The sequence below is a fragment of the Strix uralensis genome, chromosome Z, assembly GCF_047716275.1.
Source record: "Strix uralensis isolate ZFMK-TIS-50842 chromosome Z, bStrUra1, whole genome shotgun sequence".
NCBI lineage: Eukaryota > Metazoa > Chordata > Aves > Strigiformes > Strigidae > Strix > Strix uralensis.
In genome coordinates, this window is record NC_134012.1 from 96706016 (window position 1) to 96725445 (window position 19430).

At 35.8% G+C, this 19430-nt stretch overlaps 1 protein-coding gene across 1 annotated transcript in view; it reads right to left on the reverse strand.

Annotated features, from left to right (window-relative positions):
* RIT2 (Ras like without CAAX 2) overlaps positions 1 to 19430 on the reverse strand; it is a 178089-nt gene that overhangs the window by 121271 nt on the left and 37388 nt on the right. The window contains exon 2 of the mRNA XM_074855732.1: positions 3258 to 3314. Coding sequence (XP_074711833.1) covers positions 3258 to 3314 — 57 coding nt within the window. The remainder of the gene's footprint in view (positions 1 to 3257; positions 3315 to 19430) is intronic.

Genomic DNA, 19430 nt, shown 5'->3' on the forward strand with positions numbered 1-19430 from the left:
ATTATCATTTAATCACATCATAGAACTTTTTTTTGCTGTTTCCAGAGAATATCACCCTCTAAGTGACACCTACAGAAACTGTTGTTTTTCTAAATGCTCAAAGACAAATAAAACCATAGGTAGGCAGAACAAGGTATTTCCAAAAAAGTACACTAAAGTCTCAGGTCAGTGTGCCCAGAGAAGTTCAGGACAGCTGGTGAGTCCCCTAAACAGAACACAAATTGCTGAGAAATGAAAGTGGCCTAAAATGTATTACACAAAGGAAAGGCAATATATTGATATCCGGAGAGATCAGTGATCTCAGACATAGCTGCTTTGCATTTTCTGCTTTGCCACTCTACTGGAAAGAAGGTACATTTCTTATGTGGCCTGTTTTATTCTTTCCTAATCACCTGCTGGTGGGTTACCGTGAGAAACAAAACTCGAACAAGATAGATCACTATTCTGTCCTGGCGTGGTAACTTCCCCATGACACAAAATCATCTCTTAGTGGCTAGCACCTTATGACCCTCGAGGAATAACCTCTCCTCTGGCAACTCCTGATATCAACATAGTCTTGTCCCTGGATATGCTCACTCTGGATCATCTGATTTTTTTTAGATAGATGGAAAATAGGTAAAATATGCCTACCAGTGTATGTATAAAAACACATGAGAGAAATTCTGTGATTTGAGACTAGGGGCTCAAAAGTAGTAAAAGCAATCTCAACAGTATAATTTTTTTCAGTGTACTGAGACTTTTAAGTATATTTGTTATTACAGGTCAGATAAAAAATCATTCCTTTGATTCACTTTTTGAGTTTATGTCCAATTTTGAGGCGTCATACCACAAATTTACCCAAGAGGAAATGTATGTACTTAACCCAAGATTATGCTCAGTTGTTTAGTACACGTTTTAGAGCATGAATAGAAATAAGCCTTTCTCAGGATGTCCTCAGTATGTTCTGAAGGACAGAAGTGCTGAACAGATAAAACTCAGCATTGTACTTCCAGTTCTGCCTCTAGCCAGCTACGTGAGTTTGAATTCACAGTATTTCATTTATCTGTTCTCTATCTCACTCTCTCTCCTCCTATTTAGGGTGTTGGTGTTACTGAGCAGAAGCTGGCTCTTATTCAAGGAGACCTTCATCCTGATTAGGTCCTCTAGGCATTTCTACAGTATGTACTTATAATGCATCATAAGATTTCCTTCTCTTTATGATTATCTATTATTCATATTGTGGTAGTGTCTAGAGACCAATAAGTTAAGATTATGACAAGATACAATATATAGATAAATACAGATGGCAGGTGGATAGTTAATAATAAAGATGGGTGTATGTACATAACTTAATGGTGTCAGTAACTAGTAATGTTCCTTTTTTCCAATTATATCTAGTGACTTTTTTTTTTTTCCTGAGTGCAACAAATGAATTTGTTGCAATTCTGTAGTAGTTTTTGCCTTCTTTAGAGTTGACACATCTCATTTTTCATTTTGTAATATTTTTAATGGTTATAAAATTACAAGTGGCATGAAGAGTTTATGCATTTTTTTTCTTCATTAAAATGTCACAATTTACGAGGAGTTAGTATCAAGGAAATGTGGAATACTGTAGAAATAACAACTTATAAGAAATGCTACCATTAGTTGTTCTACTTAACAATGAAGCAATTTTATAGAGGTTAAACCAGAGTTTGCAATATTTGAAAATTTCAAAGATAACAAAAATTTTGGCTGAGGGAGTTGGAAAAACCTTTTTTTTTCTTTCCAAAGCAATCTTTGTAAATGCTAATATTGTAGTGCCTCCCACTTACCAGGCCCAGATTCTACCATACTTTTCTTGATATAACAAAATATTACACATGGATAGTCCCTATAAATGCAAGGACTTTTTAGTATAAATAAAACTAATAAGCCACTCTTCAATGAATAAACATTCAGTTCTGTTGATTCCTACCTTGATGTCATGCACGTTTTTTACTACATTCATGTATATTAATAATTATAGTAGTTCCCAAAAGATTCTCAACAGCAAGAAAAGAAGTCTTCTGACAACCATTTTTGATGTTATAGAGTCACAGAATTATTGAGGTTGTCAGGGACCTCTGGAGGTCATCTGCTCCAATCCCTTGCTCAAGCAGGGCCACCTAGAGCAGACTGCCCAAGACTGTGTCTATACACAGGTTTTGAGTATCTTCAAGGATGGAGACTCTGACCAAACTATACCAATGCTCTCCTGTACTGGGGAGCCCATAACCAGGCACAGTACTCCTGGTATGGGCTCAACAGTGCTGTGTAGAGAGGGGAAGGATCACCTCTCTCAACCGGATGTCAACCCTCCTTTCAATTCAGTCCAGGATACCATGAGCCTTCTCTGCTGCAAGGGCATGTTGCTGCTCATGCTCAACTTGGTGTTCACCAAGTGTCTGGCAAATGTGTATAGATGATACCCAACACAACAGGAATCCAGGGCTGTTCAAAGCATTAAATTAGTTGGGTTTATACCTGGTAAATAACTTATGAATTTGTGCACAACTTAGAAAGGGGGAAAATACTTGAAAAGTTTTAATGGGACACAATTTTTGCCACAGCCTTTTTGGGTTACCTGTTTTAGAAATAGAAATTAAGTCAACCAGAATTCATCCCAGATCTCTCTTCCAGCTCAGACTGTCCCTTTGTACTCCAACCATATAGTCATGTAATGGTCAGCATCTAAAGTGGATTTCAAAGTATTGCAGATACATGTGAATATTTACCATTACTTAAGTTTATAATGCAGGTGAACTCAATGGACTTAGCAGAGTACGTGATACCAGAGCACAACTCCAGTATATTAAATTCAGTAATTACTTGATTTTTCTAGAGAAGGTCAACTAAGATTTTAATAGTGGAAAACAGTACTAAAATAACAAAACTTTAGAAAGCACACTTCAGACTGGAGTTTTTACATTATTTTAGAATTTTGAAAGACTGCTCTCTATCTTGTAGCACTTTTTGGTTTGTATTCTGTGATTATAATTGCACAGACATTAATAGTTATAGAGCATGAAGCCACGAATCTGTTGTTGAAAGAGATTTTGTACAAAGCATTCCAAGAAGAGGTAACTATGGTATGACCATGACACAATTTAATTGTCATCACAAAATTAAGGTTTAATCTAAAGTTTACAAATCTGGCTTTTATCTAAGTGCTATTTAGGAACAATTTCTCACTGTATGGTAATGTCAAATAGGCAGAGAGATTAAAAGGTATGAAGAAGAGAATAATCTCTACTCACCTATAGTTGGATCATGATAGTCAGGGAACCGATGGCTTATGAACTGCATTGTCATTGCTGGAGAGGACAAAGACAGGGGGAATTAAAAAGAATGATATTACTGTCTTTAAATGACAACAGTGAAAAGAACAAGCAGAGAATTCACTCATCCAAGTTTCAACTCAGAAAGTGAGTCAAAAGTCCGTTCTATGTCCACAGCTACAAGAATACATTAACATTACAGTGATGACTAAAAACTGATAAATGGAAAAAGTATTAAACTTCTTTATTTGTTTTAATTTCTTCTTTTTTAAACTGCATTTTATCAATTGCTGTATTAAATCGTTATATCTTTTTAAAACTTGGTAAATACGGTTAACCTGATATTCTATACAGTTGAAAATTGCCATGAAAAAACCGTTAAGTATTATTTATAAGGCTGATTCATAAAAGTTTCCATAGTGTTACAAAATACCACTAACTGCAGTACCTGATTTGATTTTTGATGTATTTTAGGAATACCTAACTCATTAAAATTGATGCAACAGACAAATGTTTCTGTTAACCACCTATAGGTTAGTTTCTTTGGAACAGACTGTTTTACAGTTGAGTATTACCTGCTTTCAGAAATTTTAGGAAATTTACATGAGTCTTCAGGAAAATTACTTTTCATCATTTAAGCATGTGGTACCATGGATGTGAAATTCCAATTTATTTAGAAAGCCGAAAGTATTCATATCCTGTCCACCCATAAGTTTTCAACATGACATCTAAAGTACATGGATTTTTAATATTTCATGGACTCTTCCATCGACCATGGAAGTGGGCCTAAGTATTCAGTGGTCATAGTAATGCCATCAGTTGTCAGAACACATGGGAAGTTATGTTTTCTTTGTTGTTTTTCCTGAGGAGTTTGAATCTCAGCTTATTTGAAAAGTAAAGATATCTATCTAACACTGAGAGCTGTGAAGAAAAGACCTTCAAAACTGAAATAGGTGAATTTCAATTGAAGGGGAAAAAACAAAAAAAAAAACAAAAAAAAACCCTTACAATTTTTTTTAAAATATTGCTTGCTTTTTAAACCAACGTCACTGTTTTATTTTTTTCATGGTTTTTTAATGCCTGTATTAGAATTCCTCCATAGATGTTATGTGGACATTTGTTTAAAAAAAGGTACCCCACCTGAATGATAAATATCAGTCACAATACAGTAAATCAAATACCTGATTCTGCCTTATGTCTTGAACATCTCAGTTACCTTCAACAACAGGTTTTGAACAAGAAATGTGACATTTAAAAATTTCTGCATATAAATACACCCATTTTTTAAACAATATTGTTTTAGTTTAGTGTTTGTCCTCCTTATATTTTCAAGAATCAGGGGGTTAAGGAGATAGTTTTACAGAATGAAACATTTATTACCATGTTAATAAATTATTGCATCTTTAGTGTAGACAAATATAAATGTTAAGAAGCACCATTATAAATTCATAGTAACTCAGAGAGGGTAACTGTAAGAAAAGCTCATTCAGTCTATACGTATTATAGGGAAATAAATCTACATTCAGTGACACTCATATCTTCTATATTATCTGTTGTCAGATATATTACTTTTAAGTGCCATTTATGTTTAGACACTTTCATTTCCAGGACACCTGTTTTTTGAATCACAATAGATTTTTAGGCACCTCCATCTGATAACTGTTAGTGGTCTATGAAGAGTAAATGGATGCTTAATGTAATCTACCTAGTTTGCTCTGAGAAGAGGCAGCTATCAGAGATGTTGTTCATATGGTTTATGCCTACACATTTTGAGCTTCCTGAGGGCCTGTACCACAAATTAATTCAATTTGCTTCACTACCTGCTGCTTTTTCTTGTCAAGCTTTTTTTTTTTTTTTTTTTTTTTTTTTTTAAGCAAACTACTCTGTATCTGATCTCATTCTGCTTCCTTTTGGAGATATGCCTGCATCACAAAATCTGTTGTTACAGCTGAAATGGAAATTCTCAGAGGACACCCAGAACTCATGGTAAACATTTTCCCTCTCTCCTGAAACAGCCCCAAATCAATACATCATTTATATCCTCATCAAATCCACAGGATCTAAGAGGACTGAAATAGTTTGGAAGCTACATACTAACTTTCTACTGCAACGTGAAAAATGTCAGCCACTGGGACATGCAAAATTTATATTTCTCACACCACTCCTTGTGTGTGAATATGCATGATCAAAACTTTCACAGGAACCTAGGCTGCACACAATGCTTTAGAGGCAGATCAGGAGAGGAACTTATATCTTGCAATGTCAAGTGTAACAATACTGACTTGTATATGCCTGATCCTAGTCTCAGTCCAGAGCTCTACATGAGCTATGGTTATATATGAAATGAATCTGGAGAGGTCCAAAATTTGAGAAAAGTGTCAGAGAAGCACTCTATCTAATTAAATTAAACCATCTTACAGTCAGCTGGCTAAGGAAATGGTGAATAAAAACTTTGGTTTACATGTATTTTGTCCCACAACTGCTTCAATGACAGCCCTTTGCCAAGGGCTCCTCCTAATAACCAAGGTGAGGAACCTCTTTGGCTTCTTTAGTGCTTGTCACTTCTTGCATGGGGATTAGCACCCTCTCCCTGAAACAGGTTACATGGTTTTGTTTTCCAGACAGAAGGAATTGAGGTACACTGATCTTTTTAATCAATGAATTAACAATGTAAAACAAGGAAACTGGTGTATAAGGGGTGGGAATTGCAACCCACCTTCCTCTGTGTGTTCTTTAAAATATGAATTTGCATTTTATGTCTAACCCTATTGAATATTAGTGCAGTAAGCATTTTCAGAGCAAGCATAACAGGCTATTTCTTCCTCTAAAGGAAAGGAAAAACTAGTTTTTGGCTTTGAAAAACAAACCCCTTACTCAATGAGGATGGAGGGCAAGGAAGTCTCAAAACATCAGGTTTGATGTACAACAACAGTGGTGCCCAGATTTACCAGATATTCCACAGTCTTGGCTGCTGGACATGCAGACATTAGTTCTGAATGATGGTCAGAAGTTGGTGGGATGCTTCCCAAAGCAAAACAAGGCTCAATCACCACTGGCATGAAACCACACAACTCATCTGGATCTTCGGGAATTAGACTTGCTTATAATCAACTCTGCCTGGGCTCCCCAGCAGGACAGCTGCCTCAGCTGGTATACGTTGGCTTCTTCACTAATACTAACATCAGCTCCAAAGTAATTTTCCAGAGCAAATTAATTTGGAAAACTAATACAAAAATGGTACTGGTATTTCATGCTGCTTTATTAAAATATTCTCCTTGTTCCCTCCTTTTTTCCTTATCCATTATCCTTTTTCCATATAAATTAACACTCATATTTAACAAATCCAAACCATCATCAGATATTGTTGTGACCATTTTCCTTTGGAAATCCAAATAATACCATTTCAAAGTTTTACAGATATATAAATGAGGGAGTTTTAACTTTAATTTATGCCACACATAAAGCACTGTATAAAAACATGGCTTTAAAGCAGGATATTAAAACAGAATAAATGGATAAGACCAATATTTGAATAAATACATATACATATACAAGCAGAGTCAGTTAAAAAATGGTAAAAACCAAAACAGAACCTTTTAATCCATAACAGATATTATGAAACATTTGATTTTCAAGTTGCCTGAAAATTTTTACTGAATATTTTATAGTACTGTAGAGATCACTCCATTTAAATGGGATATGTACATCACATGGAGACTACAATAAGTGAAAAGATCATTGGTTCAGATGAATAGTATCTTTTTTATACCCTTCTGTGGCTAAGAAAGTAGAGTTTGTCTCAGCTGAATAAATGTAAGCCTGATATGCATGAGCAAGTATGTAAATTTAAAGTTCTCTTGTGTTTTTAAAATAAAAAAATGCGCTCAGATCCTGCATTTAATTTCTAGTTGTTTCCAATTATGCTTATCAATGTTCATTAACAACCTAGAAAAGTATGCATAATACTTATGTTTTTTCTATGAAAAACTTAGTCCTGTCTGCTACTTTCAACATAATTCCTACTCTCTTCCTAATAATATTTTATTTACCTCCCAGTAAAGTTCAGTTTGTAAGTTTAATAAATCAAGGTAAAAGACCCCCCCAAAAAAAAGCTACTAAAGCTAAAGGGAGATTTTGGTATGAAACAGATGGGAGATGCTAGCTATAGACAAATCTAGGTTACAAATTACAAAATATTTCTAGCCACCAGATAAGGGCTTTTCTGAATCAGAGTTCAAACATGGATGGAAGATGCAAGAAACCTCTTTGAATTTAAGGTGCTTCCTAAGTTAAAGGATTGCCTTGCATCGGTGACACAGAAAGTTCTTTTGGAGAATTTTCCCTTGTATCCTCAATTTCAGGTGGGGAAAACATTAATTTAATGTATGATAACATTAATTTTATATATATTTTAATGTAGATAACATCTATAGTCAGGTCTTCAACTAATATCAGTGATGGAAATTAATGTTTGCTTTCCTAAAATACTACATGCTTTTGATCACAAAAATTTTATAAAGATTCTCTTGCTTTCCAGGGAGAAGTTTCCATATGGAAAACATAACTTTGTAATAACCAGGGATAACTTAAATGATCCTATAGTCATGATATACTGGGGGGGGGGGCTGCGGGAAAGGAGAGAGAGAGCTTTGTATACAATTCATGCGGTCAAAGCCAGCCCAATCTGAAGCCTTTGCTGTTTCGAACTTTTAAAATATGTTGCACTTCTAAGGTTGCTCTGTTATCTTTTTTTTCCTACCCCTTATTAAGAAATCTTACAAGATAGCAGACATGCTATCAGATGACAGTTTTCCAGGTCACAAAGGACTATGTGATTTGAGCATAAAGTGTATTTCCTCTATTTTATTTGTATTTGTTTTATCTATGCATGCTGCATGTAGATCACAGTACGTTTTAGAATAAATAACTGACAGCAGAAGTCACCTGAACCAAAACAAAAGGCATCAGAATGATGAAGTAATGTTGTTACATTCAAGTGCTTCACATCAGTGTGAAATAACATCACCAAACAACGGCTACAATATCAAAGGTGAGAAAGGTTCGTTTATGTCAGTGGAGAGAAGTTCATCCAAACCAGCAGTTTTCCATGACGACATGTAGCTGGATTAGATGGAGATAAAAACCCTTATCTGGAAGAGCACGTGAATGTCCTGCCTCACCCTGAAATCAGTGGGATTACACATTTTATCACTGTTGAGGTATGTGTTGCATTAGATCTGAGCACTGAACATCCATAGTGGCTGAAGGTTTTGTCCACCAGAAACTATATATATGACGAGTGTCTTAAGGAGTATCTATTTGAGTCAAAAAGATAAATAATAAAAGTGATGTTTAATGCAGGGTATTACAGAGTTTTAAGAAATTTTAAGAGTACAGGGAAGATAAATAGAGAACAGTTACCTTTTTTTTCTCTCACCACAGAAGCCAATATTATCTAGCAAGAAAATATTTTTGCACACTGATTATAGTTAACTGCATGTTTGTCCCATGACGTGGTAAATGACAAAAGTGTGTTGTTGGTTTAAAAAATTGGACCTTTTTAAAACTGATTCTAATGAACTCAGAGATCTCATACCACTATAATACACTCTTATCTTCATACTGCTGGAAGATGTGAAGATTTTCAAGAAGTTTTAATACATTTTATTTTGTTCATATATTCTTTTCAAAACAACCACTACAGGCTAGATTCACTGATAGGCTACCAGCTTAAAGGCACCTTTGTTCTGACCCAGTACAGCCTTTTTTACATTGTTATACCCTGTAAAAAACAGGATAAGAGCTCTACTACATCATTTCAGAAAGGAATGCTGCAAAGTCTGTGAGCTGCAATTATTAATTTTTTAGGTATAATGATGTATTATTTATTGAGTGTTGGCTGTGAAATGAAGGCAAGCTAAGTTTTATTTCTCTGTGTTAAATTCATCCTGGTATACTAGAAAAATACAGAAGCTTGATGTGCAGCAATCTATTGCATATGCTAGGCTGCTGATACACCATCACTTTTTGCACTGCTTTTTTTGCTAAAGTGGTGTTTTGTTCACCTACTGGAGTTGAAGTCCACAGCAAAGAGTAATAAGCATCAGAAGGGCTAGTCTTAAAAGCCAAAAGTCTTTTAAATTATATCTGTCTTTTTAGAAAGAAAATCAAGCACACAAAATCCCAGAACACATAAATTTTAAACAGAGAATAGTTAAGTTACTAGGACAGCCAGAACGGAAACAGGGAACTCCTCCTCTTCTGTTGAATTATTACAGATCGATCCCTCTTATAACTTGTGTTGACTTGGTCTTGGCTAAAGGCTGAGTTGCTGAAAGCACTGCACAGGCTGCAGTGGTCCCCTGGAAGATTATTTCCATGACCTCTGAGGCCTGTCCATCTTCTATTTGCTCCTGTCAGTTCTGACTCTCACTGTCTTGCATCCCATTTCCTCTCTGGAACTCCACATTTTCTTTCCAGGAAGGTCATGGTCCCAGCTAGATCACTCATTTCCTTGTTAAAAAAAGTGTAACACACAATACTAGGGAAACATGTTAAAATATGTCTCAAAAGAAAAACAAAATCAAACAAAAAGTTAACATTTTTAGTGACTGAAAAAGGAGAGCTAGTTTTGTTTTTTGGGCTGCAGAACAAGTGAAAGGCTTGTTCATATAGTTTTGTACCCTCTATCCTCATAGAGGATACTATAATCAAAATATGTTTAAGTGGAGTTGGTGGTGACAGAGAAGGCAGAAAACCACTTTCTTTGGAGAATAGTCACAGTGTTATAATTTCTCCTCTCGTATGAGAAGGAAAAAAAGGACTTGATGCAGAAACCTACACATCATGGCAATACATGCCCCCAGGGTAAAAGCAAACAATTAAGAAGCAGCAGAAAAGCCTAGCTCCCTCAGAAAGAAAAGATAGAAAAAAGTCTTCGCTTTCTTTTGGGACCCACCTTGAATGAATAAATAAAAAATCACTTCTCTCAGAGTATTGCTCAAGCTGTTCTTTCTCACAAACATTAGATGTAAAGACATGACTTCTCACTATTTCTCCTCAAAGTGGGATCAGTGGAACAAAGATATGTACTAGGTACTGGTTACAGCTTTCCAGCAGGGACTGAAGGACAAAAGAGAAATTGCTCAAAAATTCATCCTGGACTTGAGAAACTTTCAGGAAACCTTCATCAAAAACGCTCTCACTGCAGAAAAGTTCCATGTGTACTGAATCAGCACATTCTAGTGAAAAATGGTTGTACTAAAAACTTCTGACTAACATAAATATCTACACCCAGACTCAGTTCTCAGTGCAATATAGGAACACAGAATGCACTACATTGTAAAACTCAGGTTAAAAATTTTGTTCAGTATTTAAGGAAACAGGGAAGCAGGTGAGAGTTGTATTTATTCCCCATATAATAGACATCATCTTAACGTGATACAAATTAACAATAATGACAAGGTAGATTGCCACCACTTATGCACCATTTCCACTATAGTATATCCCTGACCCCTACTAGAAAGTTCTCCCACAAAAATACTGAACATTCCCTACCCTGCTTGGCTTATGTGACTTGACAAGATGCATTAATAAACAGAAATTACTTCTGGTAAATGCTGCTATTAGCGCATTTTCCCACTGTGTTTCTTCCATCAAGTTAAAATTGGTGAGAAAACTTAATGTGTCTTTTACTGTACTTCAGCTAGAAAACCCAATGGTAACTTAAGCCTTCCATTAGTGAGCAATCCAAAATGTAATGACATAAAAGGGTTTTAAACCAGACTCCAGTATAATGTGATTTTAAAAACAGAATAAATTAAATAAAGCTAGAAAGACTCAGTTTTTGCGTATTATTTCAGAGAATAATAGAGATGACCTTGAACCATGACAAATAGACACATTTCTGTTAAAGTCAATGGATAAATCTCCTAATTTTACAAAAGAAGTACAGCAAACAAGAAAAATATAAGGTAGTTCTTTATACAAGAGGGCTGTGACTTGCAGATATGGGTCTCAAGTATGATTATCTCACTGGAAAAGACTTTCACAAAAGGATAAAGTCATTTCATTCCATGGAAAGAAACCTCTCAGCAGCCACCTTTATTTCTCTCCCTTTTTTTTTAACTGCTGACATGTTTTTACGTAATGATAACTTGAGATGCTCTGACTTGGTTTACTGCTGTTTCAGGTAGTGGTAAATTGACATTGTTTGCAGGTTTCCTAACATAAACTAGTGGTTAGCTCCTGTGATACCCTCCATGTGAAATTATACCCCATGTGTCAAGCAGTGATGAATTGGCAGTGACAGCAGCTGTATTTTCTTGCAAGTGGGAGAATAGTTGCTGTTCTGTAATGTACCAACTTTTCTGTACTTCAAATATATGGTCTGGAAAATTGATGACACATCAAAAAGGAAGATATAACTCTTCCACTTAACCCCTCAGAGAAGTCTTGTTCAGGGTTAAAACACAGCCTGTTTTTTATTTATTTTTTCCTTACCAATCCTAGGGTTTCTCAATATATCAGTTACAGTGAAGTAGAGGATAACATTCAGATTTGCAGATATTATTGGCATCCAATTGCCTTTAACTTAATAGGGTTTAGGTGATTATCTGTGCTTGCTGATCTGAACACTAACCTTCTGTGTCTCTCTCAAAAAATCAGATCTGTTTTTTAAGGTGTTGATGATTAAAATGGGGAACTTGATTCCTGCTGCTGAATGAACTTTCATTGAAACGAAAATACTTCATGGAAATAAAAATTATTTGGATGAAATTCAAGAGAGGAAACTAAACCTAATAATGGTTCGGACTGACAGTATCAAAATTATTCAAAGTACAGAACTGATTTAATATTTTTACTGTTAAATATTTTATAGCATATTACTTATATTTACACATCTATAATAAATTATATGATTTATAGATAATTTTTCATCACTTTCATGATTTTTTTCAAAATTTCTACTTATTAGGGTAATTTTTTAATATTAGGGTAATTAATATGCTGGTTTTCCCTTCAATGTAAAATGCAAACAAAATCTAAAATATTTTATTTTGTTCAGAAATTCTCTCATCTATTCTTTTAACATCTGACACAAATTTTCCAGTGATAACAATGTTTTTTAAATCATATTTAAAGGAAGACCAAGAAAGAAGGAAGCGTTTCTGAAGATAGACCTAAAACCAGAAAACTGACACCAGAACACTACTAAAATCCCAATAAAATTGAATTCATCAAAGATATTTGATTATTACCAGAATGCTGTCCTCAACAATTTGTTTCCTACTCATATATATAAATCTATATATATCTTCGTGGAGTTATTTATCTCAGTAGAGGTAAATATCACATATTTTGCATTATATGAATCGAAAAGTGTTCTTCACTACCAACATGACTTTGAACTGAACATGTTTTCCTTGTCAGATCTCAGAGATGTTTTTCTGTCAGCTAATTAGGCAACACTTCACAATGAAGTCTGACACATTATCATTTATACCGACATGACTTCTTAATGTCTTTTCTCCTGTATTAGAAACATTTCCGTAAGATTAGGGAAGGGTGAGGCTCTTCGGTTGTTTACTCCCCTCCACATACACACATACACATAGACAAATCAAAAAGCCTGATAATTATGAACTGTTACCCAAAGTACAAATCAAAGAGTGGAGGAAGCCTAGAATTAAGGTTAACAAGGTCTTCTGGATGGGGAAGAAGTAGTTCTGTTTTGCTACCAGCACCACTTAGAACATGGTTATGCAGGGAAAATGAAAATCACAAAGGTAACAATATTGAAAATAAATTGTTGAAATAAGACTCAAGTTCTGAGGCAATGCTTTCCCATTGTAAATCAACTTCTAGATTTATCACTTATTCAATATTCTTACAGTGTTAAAATACTCATTTCAGTTGCAATATTATAAACGTATACAAAAGAAAAGCTGTCGCTTTGCACTAACAGATCTAAAGGGCTGTAGGTTTTGTGTGCTGACTTTAGGTGGCTCCCAGCCTCGAGTGCTGCCTTTCCAATCCCTGGGTGAGACACCAGACTCTTCCTGGTGACAGCTGATGTATGTGTTTCACATCTTGATATTGCTCGGAAGCAAGACACATGAGAGGCCTTAAACATTTAGCTGTTAGGATCTGACCTCTACAAATTTTAGACACCCTGGAACAGACATCCTACAGTTCTAAATATCAGCTTTAACATTTTAAGGACATGGAAAGGAATGCAGTAACTAACCATTGAAAGGTTTCTGATGCTCGAGCTGATTGGGAAGAGGAGAGCTTCTAGATCTAGAAAACAGCATGTAATTTGGACTCAAAACAGTGGGAAACAATGAGCTATCTTAGAGGACAATACTAGCCTTAGGGTTTCTGTTATTTTTACTTTACAAAGTCCTAATAATCACTGTAAAACTACTCAAAGCTTATGTTATCATGTGAATCTGGGGAGAGGTGTTTCTAGCTTTTGGCTCTGCTATCAGCTCTTTATCCTTTGATTATCACCAACATCTTTTTTGCATGAGTTTCCACATCTGGAAAAAAAAATCAAGGCAACAACAATACAGACAAAGAACTCTCAGATTTACAGGACTGCTGCATAAGATTTGTCTGTGAATGCATTCCTTAACTGTTTATCTAAAATGAAGTTAGTAAAACTATGAAGCTTTTAAGAACAGACTTAACCAGTCCCTTCAACATGAAGTTATCTGGATGAAAGGAGACAGGAGGTATGGACTCGAGGCTTGGATGGGCACACGCTTTGCTGCGTAAAAACTGTCTGAATGGCCGGGTCCAAAGAGTTGTGGTGAACGGAGTTAAATCCAGTTGGCGGCTGGTCACGAGTGGTGTCCCCCAGGGCTCGGTTTTGGGGCCACTCCTATTTAATATCTTTATTGATGATCTAGATGAGGGGATCGAGTGCACCCTCAGTCAGTTTGCAGATGACACCAAGTTGGGTGGGAGTGTTGATCTGCTCGAGGGTAGGGAGGCTCTGCAGAGAGATCTGGACAGGATGGAGCGATGGGCTGAGGCCAATTGGAGGAGTTTCAATAAGGCCAAATGCCAGGTTCTGCTCTTCGGCCACAACAACCCCCAGCAGCGCTACAGGCTTGGGGAGGAGTGGCTGGAGAGCTGCCAGTCAGAGAGGGACCTGGGGGTGTTGATTGACAGCTGGCTGAACAGGAGCCAGCAGTGTGCCCAGGTGGCCAAGAAGGCCAATGGTATCCTGGTTTGTATCAGCAACAGCGTGGCCAGCAGGGACAGGGAAGGGATCTTACCCCTGTACTCGGCACTGGTGAGGCCGCACCTCGATTCCTGTGTTCAGTTTTGGGCCCCTCACTACAAAAAGGACATTGAATTACTCAAGCATATCCAAAGAAGGACAACGGAGCTGGTGCAGGGTCTGGAGCACAGGTCTGATGGGGAGCAGGTGAGGGAACTGGGGTTGTTTAGTCTGGAGAAGAGGAGGCTGAGGGGAGACCTCATCACCCTCTACAACTCCCTGAAAGGAGGTTGCAGAGAGCTGGGGATGAGTCTCTTTAACAAAGTAACAAGTGATAGGAGAAGAGGGAATGGCCTCAAGTTGCACCAGGGAAGGTTTAGATTAGATATTAGGAAGCATTTCTTTCCAGAATGGGTTGTTAGGCATTGGAATGGGCTGCCCAGGGAGGTGGTGGAATCCCCATCCCTGGAAGTGTTTAAGAGTAAGGACAACATAGCGCTGAGGGATATGGTGTAGTTGGGAACTGTTAATGTTGGGCTGATGGTTGGACTGGATGATCTTCAAGGTCCTTTCCAACCTAGATGATTCTGTGATTCTGATTCTACGTATGAGATCAAGGACCTTACACAACAAGTATGAGTTACTAATACAATGGAGATGAAGAGACAACACAGTACAGAACAATAAAGTAAAATAACTGCATATCCTCTCATCTTCTTCCCCCTTTCACAGTACAAACCCGTCTGGAAGTTTATATCTACCAAAAGCACATTCATATTGCTTGACACATGTACATGCTACATTATGATGATATACTGACAGCAGCACAGTTGCCAGGCGTGTTTGGGGGTGAAAGGTAGCACTTCAGGCAATAAAAGAGGTGATTTATTATAGCATTAGTGTGATTCTGAAAAGGTCAGAAAGCTACCAAACACATACAAAAGTTCTAGAGGGCTGATTGTACTTTTACAGAGGAAATCTACATTAGCCTATTCAGGTTTGTACCCTCAGTGTGAATATGAAATGTTAAAGCTATCAATACTAGCAACAGGGAAAGAGTTTACAATTTTTTTTCCTACAGCTGGAAGGGGATCACTCATGACCCAGGAATAAGCTTCAGAATACTTAAGCCCCTAGAGCAGGCTGAGTTTTGGTCTTTCATCCTTCTGGGGTAAACTTACTTTCATGTATTTCATAATACACTTTCTGCCCTTGGTGCACTTGTCATTTATTCGGGTATGAACCTAGCTGTCTCAGGAGTTTATGGTGCTATGTGTCACCTTAGCTTGATGGGTGACAGAAGCCATATTTGGTGACCCTAGACCATTCCATGCAAAACCAGCAGCAGGTAAAATAAAGCAAAACAAAACCCCAAAACTCCCCCACCGCAAACAGGCAAACAAGCACCGAAGTGGATTTATAGGAGTCTCAAAAACTTCCCTCGTATTAGACACAAAATTGGTCTCAGGATTTCTGAAGAGTCTGGATATTTGGAACATAATATATTGAGATGGGACTGATGTGTAGAAATAGTTCTTTGAACTGTGAAAAAAATGCTTAGATTAAAATTATCTTCTTACTTGTAAAAGACCATAAAAGACATGGAGACACTTCACCGTTTCTGGATTTTTCCTAATTAATCTAGAAAGTTGTTCCATAATCAGATCTCCTTAACAAGAATAATTTTGCCCCAGAGTTAGGAGCTGTACTTCATCTGCTCCATCATAGGAATGAGACTCATGTTTTCCCAATCCCTGCAGTAATATATAACACTGAAATTTTATCTTGGTGGTGCACTGGCATAATAACTCAGTTCTCTGAAGATAAAGATTTGGGAGTTGATTGGGAAACAGTAGAGGAACATTTTCAGGACCCTCATAAGATTACGACTACCCAAAACACAAAACAACACACAGGTTATAACTGGGAATGTTTCCTCATGCATGCTAAACAGGATTTGGAAGGACTTTTAGGGGCTCAGTGAAGAAGATGGTATTGAAGTATTCCATATCCCAACAGTGTGATGACACTGTGCTATGCTGATTCAGAAATGAGACAGTTCAGTTAACAGGAAAGAGGAGAATCGGGTCTTTTTTGAAGGTATTTGAAGTGATATAGATGTGACAGAATGACTCATCTGCCATCAGTGTTTTAGTCAGCAAAGTCTTTGGCTCAATGGCAAATATTTATAACTGGAAAATAAAAGGAGGCAATCAAAATGAAGTAAGCAAAAAAGATCTGGATGTTAAGTCCGTTATATAACATCCAGCTATGGGGTTATTACATCCCTAACCCTAAACACCATTTTAATTCTAGTATCTGTCCAAGTCTAATCCACTGTACAATGGGCTTTATGCATTTCTGTCTGTTCCTGATTTAGAGGATGTAAGTTTGCTGCAACACTCACCTAAGTACAGAGTGACAAATTTCTGTCCATTTTCTCATGAAAATAATTTTTTTATCTGTATTATTTCCTTCAATACAGGTTTTAGTTCAGTTTTAGATGGTATATGTGACAGTGCTTGGAATCTTTTCCTTTGAGAGATCCCTCCATAAAGCTTTTGAAGGACATGAACCAAGATACACAGAAATCAATGGGAGATTTTCCATTGATATTAGTAGGTGTTTCATTAACTTTTTTACTTCCACAATGCTCTTTTCACAATTTTCTTGAGTAAGAGTAATTAAATATCTTTCAAAAGAAATTATAATGGGTGAAATTGTAACCCCTCTGAAATGAGTGGAAAACCATTCTTTGTCATTATTGGGGTTGAAATTTCTCTGATATCAATGTATGACTATGGCTATTTGCCTTTACATTGTATAAGTGAGTATATTCACTACTTGTAATTTTGGTTTGGTGCAAATATATTTTCACACCTCAAAATTCTAATGATTCTCTAAATGGAAAAAAAAATAGAAGAAATACCTACAAAGCACAACCTGCTTTTCATAGTTTTTAGTTAAAAAAAAAAAAAAAAATAGAAACATCTAATAATATTCATTATTATTTTTAACTGAGAAATGTCTTTTCTTTCAAAGAAAAAAAAAATTATGAACACTCTGGTCTAGAACACAGCTGTGTATTGAAAGGATTCAAAATCTGGGTGAACTGTGGAAAGACAGTGCAAAGTCTAAATATAAAGACATCTTTTGTTATAGGTTTTTTAATTCTTTTTGAATATTGTCATCCACCTTCATCTCAAACATGTTCATAAAAACTTCTCTGTAGGTTCTGGCCAAAGGTGTCTAGTGCAGCACCTTATCTCCAGCAGTAGGAAGGCAGAAAAGTACAAGAAACTCAACAGATCTAAAGTGATCTTTCCTGGTATATAGTTTTCTACTGCTAGTATTCAGTGGTTTATGCATTTCCTTAGCTAGCGATCACATCTGACCCAATGTGTTGCACTCAAATTTCACTTCTGAATTGCATATGGAAATTTCTTTGGCCCAACTGTCTATCCTCCATGAGGATAGTTATAAATTAGACTGTAATAGATACATTCAGCTAAGACAAAAAAAAAATAGTTACCATTATACAGGATATTCAAATCTCTGTATAGGTGAAACCCAAGCAAATATAGAGTATGTATGTCATGTTAAAATTATTTGCTGGCAACTACGAATTGACTGATTTCACTTAATGACCAAACCAAAACAAGGGCATTGAGAAAGCCTTGGTTCTCAGCTAAGTTTTTTCACACAATAGATCACGTTTTTTCTCAGAAGTTTTCTAACAATAGAAGAATATTTTTTAATAGAAATAAAGACTAATATTTGCTGGGGGAGGGGAAAAAGTGACAAATACCTACAAAATTACTTCACCTTCCAGTTTCTCATCAGAGTGATCTAATCTGTTAGATGCTTCATCACATAAGAGCTGAGGAGACTACTGGTCTTATGAGTGACTCTAGGTTTATCACTTCCACATTGTAAGCTGTATTTTTCTCAAGTGTAAAATGGACACAGTGATACTGTTCTTCTTTGCAGTTTTATGTTGTACTATAGAAAGAGCTGTACGTATACAAAAAAAGTGATATTGTATTTTTTATTTCATACAGCTGGTCTGCATCTGTGTTTATGGAAATTATGATGGATGAAATCCTGAGTTCAGTAAGGCCAGTGGGCGTGCATGTGAATTTATCTTATTTTCTGTGTGAGAGTCTTCCCTTTTCAGAAGCATTTGGTAACAGATTTCTCTTTACTCTGATACAACATTTGAAAAATAAGTTCATTTAAGGTATTAGTACTTTTAAAGTTGACAAAGATGTCTGGAAAACAGACAGAAAAATTCGAGAAAGAAGAAATAAAGCAAAAATAGGACATAGTAGAAGTGAATAAAACAAAATTCTAGTTATTTTTTGCATATGTACATCAAAATGTATATAATTTATAATGCGTCTTCATTGCTACCTTTAATATATGTTTTTGAAGTCAAAACTGGAGGACGTGCTTTATTTTAAAGGCAATGAGGCTATTTGTATGTCTAAAGATAAAATTATGCTCTTGTAAATTGCTAAAATTAGTATAATCTGCTAATTTGGAAAATTCAGCAATCATCAGTAAGTTCTGTTATTATAATTTTGAATTATCAAAAATATACACTGTTGAAAATCAAATCAAATCAAACCAGAAACTATTCTTGATAAAGATATTTAGAGAAACTGTTATAAAAACTGTATATTTAGAAACTAAAGAGTAAAATGTATTTAATATACTTCTGTGTTTTTAAATATATATTCAATAAATTTCTATTTAGAGAAACTAAACTTTTAAAGAATTTTGATATTGAAACATACTACCAGCCTTGTGGATCATCATGATAAATGGTTAATATGGTGGCACAACTAAAACTGTCGGCTTTTTTACTTATTTTATTGTAGCTGAATCAAAACAGAAAAAGATATCATGAAACAAAA